The 17,261-nt window shown below is 37.9% G+C and overlaps 1 protein-coding gene across 4 annotated transcripts in view; it reads left to right on the top strand.

The window, feature by feature from the left end:
• Positions 1–5,784: 5,784 nt before the first annotated feature.
• Positions 5,785–17,261, top strand: part of LOC128527667 (latent-transforming growth factor beta-binding protein 4) — a 71,910-nt gene continuing 60,433 nt past the window's right edge. For all 4 annotated transcript variants that reach the window (XM_053500131.1, XM_053500132.1, XM_053500130.1 and 1 more), the window contains exons 1-2: positions 5,785–6,360; positions 15,569–15,799. In XM_053500131.1, coding sequence (XP_053356106.1) covers positions 6,153–6,360; positions 15,569–15,799 — 439 coding nt within the window. In that variant the 5' untranslated portion in view covers positions 5,785–6,152. The remainder of the gene's footprint in view (positions 6,361–15,568; positions 15,800–17,261) is intronic.

The raw sequence follows: 17,261 nt of genomic DNA, 5'->3' as shown, positions 1-17,261 counted from the left end.
CATTATCCTGCTGGAAGTAGCCATCAGAGGATGGGTACATGGTGGTCATAAAGGGATGGACATGATCAGAAACAATGCTCAGGTAGCCCATGGCATTTAAATGATGCCCAAGTGGCACTAAGGGGCCTAAAGTGTGCCAAGAAAACATCCCCCACACCATTACACCACCACCACCAGCCTGCACAGTGGTAACAAGGCATGATGGATCCATGTTCTTATTCTGTTTATGCCAAATTCTGACTCTACCATTTGAATGTCTCAACAGAAATTGAGACTCATCAGACCAGGCAACATTTTTCCAGTCTTCAACTGTCCAATTTTGGTGAGCTTATGCAAATTGTAGCCTCTTTTTCCTATTTGTAGTGGAGATGGGTGGTACCGGGTGGGGTCTTCTGCTGTTGTAGCCCATCCGCCTCAAGGTTGTGCGTGTTGTGGCTTCACAAATGCTTTGCTGCATACCTCGGTTGTAACGAGTGGTTATTTCAGCCAAAGTTGCTCTTCTATTAGCTTGAATCAGTCGGCCCATTCTCCTCTGACCTCTAGCATCAACAAAGCATTTTCGCCGACAGGACTTCTGCATACTGGATGTTTTTCCCTTTTCACACCATTCTATGTAAACCCTAGAAATGGTTGTGTGTGAAAATCCCAATAACTGTGCAGATTGTGAAATACTCAGACCGGCCTGTCTGGCGCCAATAACCATGCATCGCTCAAAATTGCTTAAATCACATTTCTTTCCCATTCTGACATTCAGTTTGGAGTTCAGGAGATTGTCTTGACCAGGACCACACCCCTAAATGCATTGAAGCAACTGCCATGTGATTGGTTGATTAGTTAATTGCATTAATGAGAAATTGAACAGGTGTTCCTAATAATCCTTTAGGTGAGTGTACACTGCCTGACCCAAAAAATGTTTTTTAATATGAAATATTATGTATTTAGTTTTAAATAGTTTATTTAATTAATTTATTAAAATGTAATTATTTAATTTTGTTTTAATTATGGTACACAATGTGGTAGCCAATTCATATGTGAAAATGATTCTTCACAGAACCATTGTTTCCCAATTTGAGACCTGGATTATACCTGTGTCATCACGGAAAAATTATGGTTAGGTAGTCAGCTGACTTCATTTTACTGCCTCAGAATGTTCTAAGTCTAACCTTGATAAACTGAAACAACCTTCAGAGGTCTGTACAGTGGGCACTATGTATGATGACTGCATAACTTTTCTTATGATGACTGTGCATCCCTTTCATTGCTCCAAAGTCCAATATTTATGATACATAGTGTACTAAAGGCTTTTTCCTTGTGATGTGGCCACACGTAGGTTTAGACTTTTTTTCGACGTTTTAGGAGACATTTATTCAACCCTGATCACGGTCATTCATGATTTTTGTCTGATTTTTTGTCTTTTGTAGGTAATCTGTTTTGTTGTTACTGTACGAAATGTCATGAGAAATTAATGTTCCATTTTTCATAAGTTAAGGATGATGCAAAAAAGTTAGCTGAAAAATACTGTATATTTAATAATACTAAACACCCACATGCATTGCACAGATGCTATGTTTAACTATATTTTATTTAATTTTACTTACTTTTACACATTTTAATTTAATTTATTCACCCTCATTTAGTTTTATTTCAACTTTTCTCTCCTACTTTTTTTTTCTTTTTACTGATGGTCTGATCAAAATGAAGGCCAATGCTCATGGCTCATCCTGATGTCTGGCATGTGTTTGCAATAGGAAAGAGGAAATGGAGTTAATCACTAACATCACCATTCTTCACATTTCCAAATCCCAATCAGTTTTTAATTAACACTTTATTTTATTCTGTTACACTCAACTGAGGCATAAATGAGCCATAACATCATCTCTATAATTAATAGAATATAATATTTATGTTCATTACAAAAACAGAGCCAAGCACATGAAGTTTATGTTGGACAATGCGTTTTTAAACTTGTTCCACATTAAGAAACCCTGTAGTTAAATCAGGTAATATGCAGAATTTTGGAAGGATTTTGGTGCTGTAAGTGAATCGAGTCATAGTAAATGACTCTCTTCTTCAATGGTGCTGGTTACTAAGTCTAAACACTGCCAAAAGCTACAGAAAGCCATTATTTTTACACTCTGAACATGTTGCCAATTGTCAACCAGCAGCCAGATTACTGTCCAGTGTGAGCTGAGGAATGTCGGTGGATTATAATTTTCTCAAAAATCTAAGAAATTGGATGGATGGAAAGCTGGATAGATAGACAGAGAGATAGAATGTAGTCATGTGAAAGATCGAGGGTAATTAAGTGTTTTTGCCCAGGCTTTTACTGTAGGCTATAAAACACTTGGTACTTATTTCCACATTAGGTAAGACTTTGTAATGATGGGATGGAACTTGAGCCTGCAAAACATTCCTAAAGATAAGAAAGGCCTTTACTTATTCTTCTCTGATCTACACTAAAAATCCCTGCACAAATATTTAGTGACAAATAGGCTTACACAAAGATACGTTTAGTGTAAATAGAGGAATGTGATTGCAGATTACATGGATAAAGAGACACTTAGTCTGACCTTTGTGTTACTTCAACTTTGCCAAATGAGGATGCTTGTGTGACACAATGTTGATTCTGGCAATAATTATGTTCAAACTGTTTCTTTGCACTCTGATCTTGTTACTAAAAATCGCATGGTGTAAAGACTTTTTACCCCGGTTGGATTTAACCAAAAAAATGAAGAGAATCCTTATAAGTATTTTAAAGATATGAGAATGATTTCATGCTTCCTTAAGGAGTGAGAATTATATTACTGCTAGTGTTTTTAACACTAAAATGTAAAAAGATTAATTTTAAAAAGATTTGTTACAAACTTAGTTTTACGAGTTTAATGAAAATTGCCGTATAGAACAGACATGCTCATTTGGGTGATAACGGATAGCAGAAATTGATCTGCAGTCATACTGAGTGTTAGGCGGCTGAAGGTTTAATATACCAGGAGAGGTTTTTAGACCCTCAGGTATAAAACTGTTTGTAGGAAGTTCTGTCCCAAACTTTTGAGTGACTGCATCAGCCAACTCCAAGACCATCAAAGTGAAGCCTTGCATTTAGTCATTTCAAAAATAAACCCAGACGTGTGACATCACTAGACCATGAACAATGAGAAATTCAGTGGCTCTCTCCTCCACTTATACACTCCAATCCAGTATTAGCCAGTAAACAGATGTTCTCCCCAAAACCACTACATTTGAGTAGTAAATGAATCGACATAAATCCCTGTTTATTACTTCATGAGCATTTTCAAATATTAATATTGCAGCAAAACAATACTCTCTATTAAAAATAATATAATAAATAAATAAAATAATAAATATTAAAAATTACCATTCCTAAAACACACATTATCCTCAAAACCCATGATATGACAATTTTTTTTCAGACACCCCTTGTCCTCCAACAAACCCAAAACAGCCCAAAAGTACACATAATTTAATTTTACACATAACATTCTCCAGTATACTCCAATGCGTTCTATTAACCCTACCAGTATGGTACTAATATCCTTTCACAGACCACTGTTATAAAAAATATATATAAAACACTTATAGTAAGCAAAATGATCTCAGATCTCTTTTGCCAAACACTATTATTTCCCCAACAACCACCAATATTCTCCATGTAAAGACCACTACTTACAATAAAGTACACACTCCATCAAGCACCATTACTTACAGTACCATTACTTACCTACATTTTCCATTAAACACAGTTAATTCCAATCAGGCAGTTCATCAAACAAATTTGCCACTATCGTCCATCAAACAAAGCAATACTCTTTCATTCAGGTACCAAAATTCTCCATAAAGTACCATTATTTTCCATTAGGCATAAACATTGTTCATAAAACACACTGATATTTTCTGATTAGGTATTAACATTATCCATCGAACACACCAATCAGCTACCAGAATTCTCCATCAAGCCCCATACTTAGCCACTAAGCAGCACCATTCTCCATTAAACACGCCAATTCTCATCAATAAACACCACCTTTTTTTTTTGTTGGAAAAAAACAACCCTACAGGCACCACCATTCTCCATCAACACCACTGTTTCTCATTAGGTACCAACATTCTCCAACAAACACACCAACACACAAACTTTCCTTTAAATTGCTAGATAAACAACATTCTCCACCGAACAGACCAACACTCACTCACTCATCGTCTATACCGCTTTCTCCTGTATTCAGGGTCGCAGGGGGCCTGGAGCCTATCCCAGGAGACTTAGGGCACGAGGCTGGATACACCCTGGACAGGGTGCCAATATGTACCTTCCAATTACCATAAACATACTAGTTACTGTAAAATCAGTTAACATCATTATTCATAAAACACCACGGAATTGGTTGAATCCTGCACAAATGCTCTTGAACATATTACTAATATACTATTTCAAACAGTTATCTTGACTTTTATCCAACAGTAAATATTCTTCACTCTTTTAAATACTATTTTCCATCAAGACCAGTTATCTGGACTAAATGCTAACAGAATCCATCATTCCACACGAAGTATAACTAACTGCACCTCTCTGTGCTCCTCCATGTTATACAATAGCATCAGCATGTTAATTTATATATGTCTTTTAAATAGTCTTTAATTAGTGAGAAATTATGGAATTATTGAATAGTTATTAAGGAAAAGAAATTAAAAAAATAATAAGCAGCTAAACAAACGAACAGTTCCTGGTAGTGCACTCAGACATCTGGACCAGACTCTATGTCCTTATGTGTCCCTTGGAATATAAAGTTGCTGCTGCACAACAGGGGCCAGTTCGAGATAAAATGGTCCATAGATCATTGACATAAATGCAGTCAGAGCTGAATCCTCCCTTCAGTCGCACCCCAGATTTATTGCTTCATCAGATTTGGCAATACTGGGACTCTCAGTATGCAGGATCACAGGTGTAAGAGATAAATAAAAACTCCCACTCTAAAATGCTAAACTTGTGCAATTAATAAGCAAAAAGTCTCCGAAAGACTTGGATAGAATTGCAAATAAGGATTTCTTTTGTCGGTTGTAATTCCAAAAATTTGAAGTAGAAAATGATACGAACAATCAGGCTTTGCTCAGAGAAGAAGCTGCAGGATGATTAACTGTGCTTTGTCTAGGGGAAATTGATTTACATTTCTGTTTGTTTGTTCCGAGGAAAGCAGCAGAATACATGTCCTTTAATGAAACTGAGGTTGTTCTAGGACCAGCAATGTCATTTCCAACGGTCCATGTATCACATGTACAGTACTAAAGACCTAAGACACGATACTGAGACAGAACTGTACTAAGTGGGTCGAGCTTTGTGTAGAAAAAGTCGCACATCTATACATGATTTATGATCTTATACTACTCGTCGTGGAAAGATACCAAGTCTGAGTGGTTCTGTGACATGATCATTTGTGCTCATTAAAGTGCTGCTTACTTGTAGCCAGGCAAGAACGCTCAAGTGAGAGTGCAGAGTGGAACAAAAGCCTTGTCTTCATCTACCTCTCACCGCTCCACACACACACACACATATATATATATATATATATATATATATATATATATATATATATATATATATATACACACACACACGCACACACTTACAGTACGTCCAAATAGTGCGCACCCACATTAACCGTGCCAGCAGTACCTCTCTCTCTCTCTCTCTCTCTCTCTTTCTCATTTCCCCCCTCTTTCACCGCCCACTCTTCTCTCATATGACGCTGAAAGTTCTACTTATGCTCAGCAGTGTGTGTGCGTGTGTTTATGTCTGTGTGTGTGCGCCCGAGCTTCACTCCAGTGCGTGATGGATCTCATCTTCACTACACGTTGGATTCGGAACACAATCCAAACTGCATTTCTTTTTTTAATTACTGGGATGATTACACTTTCTAAACAGGCAGCTTGAGATTTATTTTATTGCATCCAGGTCTGTGTGTGTGTCTGTGTGTGTTAATAATACTGACTGAGAGTGTGTTTGACTTTTTGCAACTGCAACTGCAAAAAAAAAAAAAAAAAAGAAATCAAAGAGAAGCTGAAAGGACACATGGACTTTACTCAGGCTCCTCAGCTGTTCCTTTCTCGGTGTGTGTGAGTGTTGGTGGGAGTGTGTGACAATGTTCCGGACACTGATTGTGCTGCTGTGTTGTGTGTCTGCACTGCTGCCTGTGTCTCCAGCGGCCGAGCGGATTAAGGTTCTCTTCACGCCGACCATCTGCAGGCTGCGCTGCTCCAACGGACACTGCACCAACTACTGCGAGCGAGGCAACATTACAACACTGTACAGCAACGAGGACGCCACACATACGTCTGGCTTCAGAGTGTGTAAGTACACCTACAGTATACACACACACACACACATACACATACACACACAGTATAAAACTATTGCAGATGCTTCTGAAACTCAAAAAGCAACTCTAACAGAAACAACCCAAAGAGCATTGTAGTCTGATTCCAGGTGTTTTCTAGTTAGGACTCTCTCTCTCTCTCTCTCTCTCTCTCTCTCTCTTATACACACACACACACACACGCACATCTGTGTACATGTGATATCTTTATAAGGTATTTGGGAATGATTAGTTAACTAAACTAAACAAACACACATGCGTAAACATACAGCAGTCTGCTTCCAGCTGTTCCACGCTCAACACACACACACACACACACACACACACACACACACATTAATCAGTTTTCAATATCTATCCCTGGAATAAAAAGCACAAGGCACACACACACACACACACACACACACACACACACACACACACACACACACACACACACACTTTCTCATTTATATTACGGTTCAAATCTGTACTCACTTTTTTATATAAACTAAAACAGAACAGGTTTGTTGAGGTTCGTAAACACTTTACACACTTACTAACCACTTTTACAGGATTCCTTCCCAACAGAACCCCAATGTTGCACGATGATGTCATGTATGCGTAATTAGGCTGCAATGTGATCCACCCAAAATACAAGATCAGACCAATGTTCGAATATCAACATTTACTTAAAGCATTCATACCGCTCAGTGTTTGGTCACACATCATCCAAACTGCATAACATCTGGTTTCCACAAATGGATCTGGTACCTCAAAAGAAGTGGTGCAGACCCGTACAGCCTTGATATGCTGAAGCTGCCACTGTTTTTATGGGTTTTTTTTTTTCCCTTTTTGACTGCTTTGACTTGAAGGTTTTCATTCAAGGTAGTTTTAGCAGCAGCAGGTTATTGTAAAGTCATATTTGCAAGATTGCATGAGGGAGATTTAAGTATAGGAACTAAGTGTAAATAAATGTAACTTTTAAAAACAACCCAAAGTTCCAGACTACATTGTTTGGCAAAAAAAAAAAGTACACTTAAAAAAAAAAAAAAAATTCCCACCAGGAGTTTATGCTGTCAACACGCTGTGGTGACGCTCATTTGGCAGCGTTACCGACATTGGACAATGTTGGTGTTTAAAAAAAATTAGAATTACTTTGATGAAAAGATGTTGGGATACATGTTAATGGGTGATTAAATGCCCTGATACAGTGTTGCAAAAATATTATTAGCAAACCAATGGCCTGAGCAGGACCAAACCACTGGTTGCTGCAGTGAGAGTTCGGTGTGCTTGCTCCTGAACCGTGCAGTAGAAGCTTGTACAGTAAATGTGTGTACATAACAACGAATTTAAGTTAGAGCAATTTACTGAAATATTACATTGGAAAGGATGCAAAAGGGGAAAAACAAAACCCCTTAACACATCTATAATATGTGAAAGTGGACGTGAGGCGGTTTGGACCCTGTGCAAGCACCACATTGCAGGAGAGTAATTTGGGAGCTAAAATGCACCTCATGGTAATATTTCTGAATGAAATAAACAGTGAGGTAACATTACAACATTTAGAGTGCCTGAGTGCATGTGGGGGAGGCTGTTGTGTCCATCCCAATCACTGATCGGAATTCTAAACCCTGTTAGAACCTTAAGGGAGCATGGATTTGGCAAGAATTTGTGCAAATGGATGTTAATCAGCATAAATGCTCCAAATAAAAGTTACTAGATTTGGTTTCGTTGTGTTTGAGTCATTCATTCAATGTTTTCTCAATATCACTTTACTTAAAAAAAAAAACTATTTTTTTTTTCCTGATTGTGAACGTCATCTCAACATTGTTATAATGATATTACGGTCATTCAACCTTAGCCTCCACGGTCATTCAACTACATTACCAATCGAGTCAAATGGATCTAGTATTTCCTTTTATAAAAGATTTTAATAAATCAATTAAACGATCCATAAACCTATTTGTAAATAATTTTCTAATAATGCTAACTTTTCTTGTCACAATCCTGTTCTGTTGGCACATAATATACACCACCTCTATATGAATATACATGATCACAAATCAGCTTTATAGAAATCTGGGTATAGATTAAGATCTTGAATAAGCAATAAGCAAGCTACAGGTTTGACAGTAACAAGGAAATCTCTTTGAGAAAGCTTAACTAAGAGACCAGACTCAAAAAAGAAACAGATTTCAAAAGTGTTAGTTATATCTTGTGTAAAGCATTACTCTTATAACTGTATATAATAAAATCAAACAGTATTGAATGTACTTATAGGATAAGCACCAGTGTTTATGATTACAGTCTCAATAAACTAAAAGTAATAAATAAAGAAAAAATAATATATATAAAAATAAGATGGAATAAAATAAAATACAATAAAATGATTTTAAAAGAGTCCGAAAATAGTAAGTACCGTATAGCCCACTAAACTTTTTAAATACCTTATTGCACACTAAACATGACCCAAGAGTGCTGGTAAATATTGATATAAGATTATTCACTGAAAAGGCTAGTAATAAATTGATTTTCAAAAGTGCAATATTATCCATACAGGGTGATCCATAGTAACACAGAGTGAGTGTCAGGTTGAGAAGCAGTATCATGATGAACAGAGCAGAGCAAGAGGAGTCACAGCAAGTCAAAGTGGGTTATTGTCAGGGACTAACTGCAGGATTACACGTACAGAACGGATTCATATGTTTGCGGTTAGCGTATGCCACAATGGTTTAAAAGTGAACAGAATGCAAGCGAAGACTCCGACAGGTCTAGCTGCTAGACAGCCAGAATGAAACACAGACCTGGGGCCATGTTGGCACATTTTCCTTACTGTTCATTTTTCAATCCCTTTCCAATGATTTATGGGGCAAATCGTGCACAGTGTGTAGGTATAGATGATAAACTAAAAATTTCCTTAGAGTATTGTGACCTGTTACACACTCCTAGGCAGAATATATTGTTCTTCAGCCAACTGGACTTAAACAAAGCAATGAATAATGGAGTCATATTTTTGTTGGACGATTGATGAAATTCAAATAGTTCTCAATCGTGCTATATTTTCGTGTGATATTTTAAGGAGTATTTTGTCATTTTTAGAGTTCCTTGTTGCCTGTAAGGTGGCATGGTGGCTTAGTGGGTAGTACTGTCACCTTGCACCTCCAGGGTCCGTGTTCAGTTCTTGCCTCCATGTATGTGATTCTCCATGTCTGTGTGCATGGAGTTTGCATGCTCTTCCTGTGCTTGGTGAGTTTCCTCTGGGTGCCCCGGTTTCCTTCCACAGCTCAAAGACAAGTAGATTAGTCTAATTAGTGTTCCCAAATTGTCCGTAGTGTGTGAATGTGCGTGTGAATGTTGACGGGGGTCCTACCACGGTCATAAAATGGGAATAAATACAATGGTCACCATTGGCCTCCACGGTTCATAGTTGGAATATAAAGGTTCCTAGATGGATTGATAGATGTTGCCTGTTGGGCTAATTACAATCAAGCCATTAATCGGTAGCTCAGTAGTTATGGTGTTACAGAAGGTCTCAGGTTCAAAGCCCAGCACCAGCGAGTTGTATTGGACCCCTGAGCAAGGCCTTTAACCTTCAACTGCTTAGATGTATAAAGTATATAATGTAAGTCGCTCTGGATAAGGATGTCCTTATCATAAGGATGTCCATATCATCACCTTACCCATCATACCCATACAAGGAGGTTTTTTCTTCCTGAACGGCTGCCACAATGATTTAAAGCAAACAATTGTCTTGAATGTTTTTATTGCCTGTGGCTTTAGGATTTTCCCTCGTTAAAACTATTAAGCTGTGTTAAGGATGAAGTGGAAGAACTTGGGTAGCCTGCACCACAACCCCACTAAACACATTTGGTGTTGATGACCTGGAACGCTGATTACACCCCAGGCCTTCCTTCCAACATTAATACCTGACTTCACTAATGGTCTCTTGGCTGAAGGAACACAATTCCCCATAGCCACACTCCAAAATGTAGTGTAAACGCTTTTTAGAGGAGAGGAGGATGTTATAGAACCACAATGCAGGAGGCACAAACTCTCACCTATCACATATCACATATGAGGTTGATTGTTAGGTGTCTCCTTACTCATGAAAACACACACACACACACGCACACTCACACACACACACAGTGTCATTGTGTCAACATTTCACTAACAAATCAAAAAGAAGATGTCCATATGTCCTCGCTGACATCATTTCCTCCCAGCAATGTTTACGCATCCTGAAAGATAAATCACACTATTTTCTTCACACACACACACACACACACACACACACACATTTGAGTTGAGTTAATGGACACAGAAATGAAAAAGGATGGAATGAGTAATGCTTGTGTTTTGGGGACATCCACATATGCTTTTTGTCTCTTTTTTGTACACACACACACTGAGTGCACGGCACACTCCGCATTAACGCTCAAATTGAAGAAGGAAAAACGATGGGAGGGGGTGCTTTGTGCTAAATTAAAAACACATGCTCCAAGTAGGTCGAGAAAAGATAAAACCTACACACCACACTTGTTCACATTCACGTGTACAACATGAATCCTGTTCATGTCAGACCTGCAAAATGGTACAACCAGTCATTATTATCTAAACAAATGTCAAGAAGGTCTTTAGGTTAGTATATCATCACATACGTTTGTGCTTGAATAGTTTTTTTTTTTTTTTTTCATATTGGATGTTGAATCCAGTATAGAGAATACATTTTCTTTCACTAATCTGGAGTAACAATCAGTACTGTATTTAATTAGCCATTTGATGTGTCACCGCCACTGATTAAGGAGCATATTCTCTTGAAACCTCACAGGGATGATCATTTCAGTGAGAAGAAAGGACCGCAATGTTTACATATTTTTGTAACAAAAAAATGACAAGATGAATATCTCGCTCAATAGCAGTGTCACTATTGCATCATTAAATATTAGAGACAATTATGTTCCAGTATGCAAATGCAAGGCATTTTTATCACAGGAAAAGTAATAACATGACATTCACTAATAACATATAAGTTTTGATTAAAAAAAATAAAAATTTTTACATATAGTATCAGATAACTTTTAATTATATGTTGCTTTGTATAAAACGAATTTGTATCCTGTGGATACACCATAGTGGTAATTATTATAAATAATAGCATGGTGAGATAAAAGAGGGGGTTCTAACTTTTACACATGACTGTATTTTTATCCAGTTCAGTACATGGCCAATAGTGAAAATGCTTCTTTTTTTTTATTCTTCTCTAATTTAATACTACAGTTTTCACTATGTGTTATATTTTTGATGGCAACTTAATTGAGTAGATTCCTTAAAATACGTATGTGATTTTTTTAGTATTCTGCTTTTTAGAATGATATTTTTTATGACAGTGTAAAAAAGTTTGTGCAAAAACATATTATCCATATTACAAGGGGTGTTCAAGTCAAACCAGAACTTTTGAATGTGCAGAATAACACAACACAGTTATGCGAGTAAAAACTATTAAGACATTTATCCCTGTGATTCTCTAGTGCTTGGATACTATAGCCATGATTGGACTTCTTTAAACCTCCCATTTCACAATTAATTTCATATACAGAAAATTAGTGGGATTTAGTGTGACAGAGTTACAGAGGCTAGAATAAAGAATTTTATTTCCACATGCTTTATACACCTCTAAAACAGAACCATATATACCTACCATTTGCCCAACAATTTAATGCTAAACAAAATGATGTAAAATATACTAAAGTACATGCAATGAAAATGGGCCCATATGAGGGCTGGTGACAGTTATTTGGTTCATAGCCCAACCATGATGAAATGGGTCGGAGCAAGGTTAGGACTGTACGAGGTATGTGTCCATTTTCAAGGATCAGGAGTTTCACTCGCTAAATATGCATGGGAAGTGAACTGCAGTGGGTTCTGAGTCACCTCGGCCAGGCTCATCGTTCACAGATGTACAGCCTTCTTTAAAAAGTTTGCACCATTTTACTGCGGGTTAGATTCTCATCACTGCGCGTGAAGTCCTCTGTAAATGTCAATCAGCTTTATTCCTTCATTCACAAGAAACTTTATAGCAAGTTTGACTTTAACCCCATCTTAGATGAAATCCATAAGAGCGTCATCTGAACATCTGGACCAATAGAAAAGATTAGACATGAGGAAAATCTGTCCTTTTATACAAAGCAGTTAATATCATAAATTTGCACTATACTATAGAGACAGGATATTAAATAATCAGGTCAGTAATAGATAATAAACATAGTCTTTCTTTGTTTAAGATTGTTTAAAACCTTCTTTTAATGTCCAATTTTAAGTAAAATTTTAAATGTGGTCTTAGACCACTATAAGTAATTACATTGTTTGAAAAACGTATTATATAGACCTCTTTCTCCGCATGGCTTCATGTCACTGGAGAGTGTTTTCGCTGTAACCAGAAATGCCGATCTCCTTATCAACAGCTTTGCCTTTCACCAGAATTTCAACCAAATTTGACTTTCTCCCTTTGCTACGTATTAATACAGTATGTACTTATTTTACATTATAAAATAAGAAGAGCAAATTTGGATAGAGTGCAATAATAATGCATAAGTCTCTCGTACATGCAGCTGAACTGAATAGTTACAGAACAGCCCATTTCCACCCACACTAGCAGGCCTGAACTCTTTGCCCGTAAAGGGAAAAAAAAAAACGTCTTAAATAAGAACACATGCTGTCAGAATATTACCTAAACTTGCCGCTTATTACAAAATATTTGAAGCTGCTCATGTACTGAATGTGGCATTCACTGTGAGCTGACACTGAACTGGGTTTGTTTAATTGCAACTCCTGTCATCTTTCAACCTGACAGGACTTGCAATATATTACTAATTTTACAGTCACATCTGTAGAGGCACAAGGCAGTATGTTGTTTTTTGTTGGTTTTTTTTTTTGGATGAGACTGTTGACCTTTAACAGAAAATTTGAATATTTGTTTTCTTGTTGTCACAACCTCAGCAGACTTAAATTGATTTCAGGTTCATGTGGAGATGCTTAAATGATGGACTGTCTCAGTGTTATGTAATGAATTCTTCTAAACTTAGGAAAAAATATATATATATTAGAATTATACATGTAACTTGCTGTTTAAAAGTTAATCCCAAACTAATCAAATCCATTTAATCCAAATCCGAGACTGTGCAGTATACAGTATGTATGTAATAAACAAATTAAATACTCCTTTCTCATTTAAGATAATGCCCCGAGCACACAAGTACAGTATGAGCACACACTTTCACTCACAAGCATACAGTACAGAACTGAACTGACTCAGCAAACAATCGGTCCTTGTTACCTAAACTGTATGACTTCATAGTGATGTCATGGGATGTGAAATGATTCTGTTGTTTGTGATAAATCTTGAGCACAATCATACACATATATATATCAGTTTATTTTCTTTCCTCTACTGGGCCTGTGCTGACCTAGAATGTGTGTTAGAGAAACACACACACTTGGAGGGCCAGGCATGATCTCCTCAGAGACCGATCTGTCATAGAAATGATGGATAATTGTGGATCTTGGAAAATGTTCAAGCTTTTACCTAGGTCTCACTTCTACAAGTGTGTGTGTGTGTGTGTGTGTGTGTGTGTGTGAGAGAGAGAGAGAGAGAGAGAGAGAGAGAGCATATGCAAGAATAAATGCAAAAGAGCTAAGAGACAAATTAAATCCCTTTGAATGAATGTATTGGCAGATTACCCCAGCCACACACAAACTGACCCCAGTTAAACCCAGGTCTGGGTGGATCTCTTTTTCTGTTTCCAACTTATCTTTTTAATTATTGTATTTAACAATGTGCATTCCTGATCATATCACAGTTAACCAACATCAACAATTGAATTAAGAGGCACAGGGGCATGGTGGTTAGCACTGTGGCCTCGCACCTCCAGGGTTGTGGGTTTGATTCCCACCTCAGGTCTGTGTGTGTGGAGTTTGCATGTTTTGCCCATGCTTGGTGGGTTTCCTCTAGGTACTGTACTCTGGTTTCCAGTATATACAGTTGAAATACCCTTTAAATAGTGTATTTTTTAACTCTCTCTGTTTCACTTATTCCCCAAACATGCTAGATTTGTATATGAATTGCCTACCATAGCCCTTCAGAAAACAGCAGAGCTGAGTAACACGCTGGAATTTTTTTTATACAGCATCAGATTGGCGGATAATATAATTGGATTATTTAAACCCTACCATCTATCTAGGAACCTCTGTAGTCCATATAGGGACCATGGAGGCCAATGGTGACTGTTGTATTTATTCCCATTTTTACAACCTAGTAGGACTTCCGGTAAACATTGACACACTCATTCACACACTACAGGCAACTCAGGAATGTCAATTAGTCTAATCTGCATGTCCTTGGCCTGTTGGAGGAAACCGGAGTACCCAAAGAAAACCCACAAAAAAAACGTGCAAACTCCATGCAAACAGACACCAAGGCGGGAATCGAACCCGGACCCTGGAGGTGCAAGTCGACCACTAAGCCGCCGTTTAAGCACTTGCCAATGCAAACATGGAAATTTGTTTTTTTCTTATCTTTTATGATTGTAGACAGGCACTGGAGCGCTATCTGAATTTCTAAAAACAAATAAAAATTAAATTTTACCAAATAGGTCTCCTACTTTGTATGGTCATAAAAACATCATGCAGTCCTATCTGTAACCAGTGGGATTGACAAATCTGGACGAGTAATGATTGCGCCAGAAAGAGGATGTGGTCCTTTTTGTGTCTGATTCCATCCGTATGGTGTCCCAGGGATCAAAATCCGCCTCTGGTTTTGTGCATAGTTGCTTTGTGACAATGTTTATACTGAAATGTTTTATACGAGAAAAACTGATTTGAATTATGCTAAAAAGCTGAGCCACATTTATAGTTAATTATTTAAGTATATTAAATTTGATTAGCCAGACACACACAGTGAAGTCATAGAAATGTACAGATAACAGTGTTCTCTGGTCCACACATAGAGTAAGAATGTGTTTTCCTTGCTTGGTTTTGTTTTCTTTTTATTTTATCTTTAATTACACCTAAATAGTAACTCAAATAAGTTTCCTAGAAGTCACCTAAAATACTTACTTATTAATAAATAGCATGTGGCACATTTATTTTGACATTGATTAAATTGTATGTACCTAAGTCTCCATCTCTATCTTTCTTTCCAGTTCTGTGTCCCATGTTGTGTAAAAATGGAGGTGTGTGCATTCATAAGGATCGATGTCTCTGTCCTTCCAACTTTACTGGAAAGTTCTGCCACATCCCCGTATCTCCATCCTCATCCCCTTCCAACGAGATTGAGAAGCTGCCCTCAAGTGCAAATGTTCCAGCCAGTCAGGGGCTGATGCATTCAGAGTATGTCCTCCCTTTACAGAGTCGACAGCAGAACCACACCAATGGTAAAATGAATTAACTGTATCTAAATAGTTTGGAAACTGTGGGGAACTGGCCATGTCTCAGGCTATAATCGAATCCAAATGTCAGAGTCAGTTATCAAACATTAATCCAACATAATTCCCAGAGATACACACAGACTTTTAAATAATATCTAGTAGCCAGAGAGGGTAATATGGAGTACAGTACCTTATTACAGAACAATACAATAAACCCACTATAATACTATTGAACCAATGTCTAGACATATTTAAATTAACTTGACTTAATTCATAAAATGAAATTAGGCGGCACGGTGGTTTAGTGGTTAACACTGTCTCCTTGCACCCTCCTGCTTGATGGGTTTCCTCCGGGAACACTGATATCCTCCCACAGTTTGCCTCTCATCTGTTCCAACCACTCAGCATTTAGCATCATCAGTATACTACAGTAATCACTGACACATAGGGGGAGAGAAGATTGTGAGTTGAACACCCAGAACGTACCACTCACCAGACTGACACTCAGTGGTCCTTTTAAAGTATAGCCAGGCAATAACTGCTGGTTAGTGGGTTGCGATCTGAAGATAGTGTCCATCTGAAGACAGCCGTGGTGATTTACGGCACCCCGCTCTTTCAGTATGTGTCTCTGACTCTATTTGTAGGCCCTCCATCACAGCAGTCCCTCAGCTTCAACATTATCGCAAGTGTCAAAATGAGTAAAACCCATTGGTAAAGGCCATCATTGTTTCTGTGTTGCACCCCTGATCAATGCAGGATTGAGAAGGAAGTTTCCTTGAGTTTCTTACTTACACCCAGGATAGGGTGCTCCTCATCATTAAAATCCTGATGTCTGAGGCATCTATGTGCACCAGGAAGGGGAAGTCGAAGTCAAGGGAAGTATTGAGGTGTGTTTTTAGCTGCTGGAATGTGCTATTCTTCATACAACTAAACTTTCTTCAGCTGGCTTTTCTTGAGTAAATTGAAAGAAGTGTTGCCTCAGAGGAGAAGTTAAGGACAAGAAAACTGTGTCTTAGTGGACACTCACAGGGAGGTGCACACTACTTTGACCTATCTTGTCTGGAGCTTCAGTAAACCCCACTAATTAGTTACAGAATAGTGATGGCTTATCTTTCCAGCCTTCTTTTATCAAATCAAACAGATGGATGTCTCTCAAGCAGTAGCTCAAATGGGATGAACCTGGTGGGTGTTTGTGGTGTTTCTTGGGCCTCAAACAGGACCTATGGGAATAGCTGCCACTCACTGCAACATCCTTTTAATTGTTTGGTTGAAGCACTCCATCAGGTTGTCTGTTTGGAGGTGGTACAAGGTGGCACAGATCAGCTTGACCTACAACAACCACCAATGTTGTTGAACATGGCCTTTCAGAGCTGGATGACTTCCGGACAGTGGGTGACATAGTTAACCAAGATCAAAATGTACTTGTGGCCTCTCGTGGCCTGTAGGAGTAGGCCAACTAGGTCCATTT

Source organism: Clarias gariepinus, chromosome 7, assembly GCF_024256425.1.
Source record: "Clarias gariepinus isolate MV-2021 ecotype Netherlands chromosome 7, CGAR_prim_01v2, whole genome shotgun sequence".
NCBI classification, from domain to species: Eukaryota; Metazoa; Chordata; class Actinopteri; order Siluriformes; family Clariidae; genus Clarias; species Clarias gariepinus.
The sequence above is the reverse complement of the archived record's forward strand: the minus strand, read 5'-3'. Positions and strand labels throughout refer to the sequence as shown.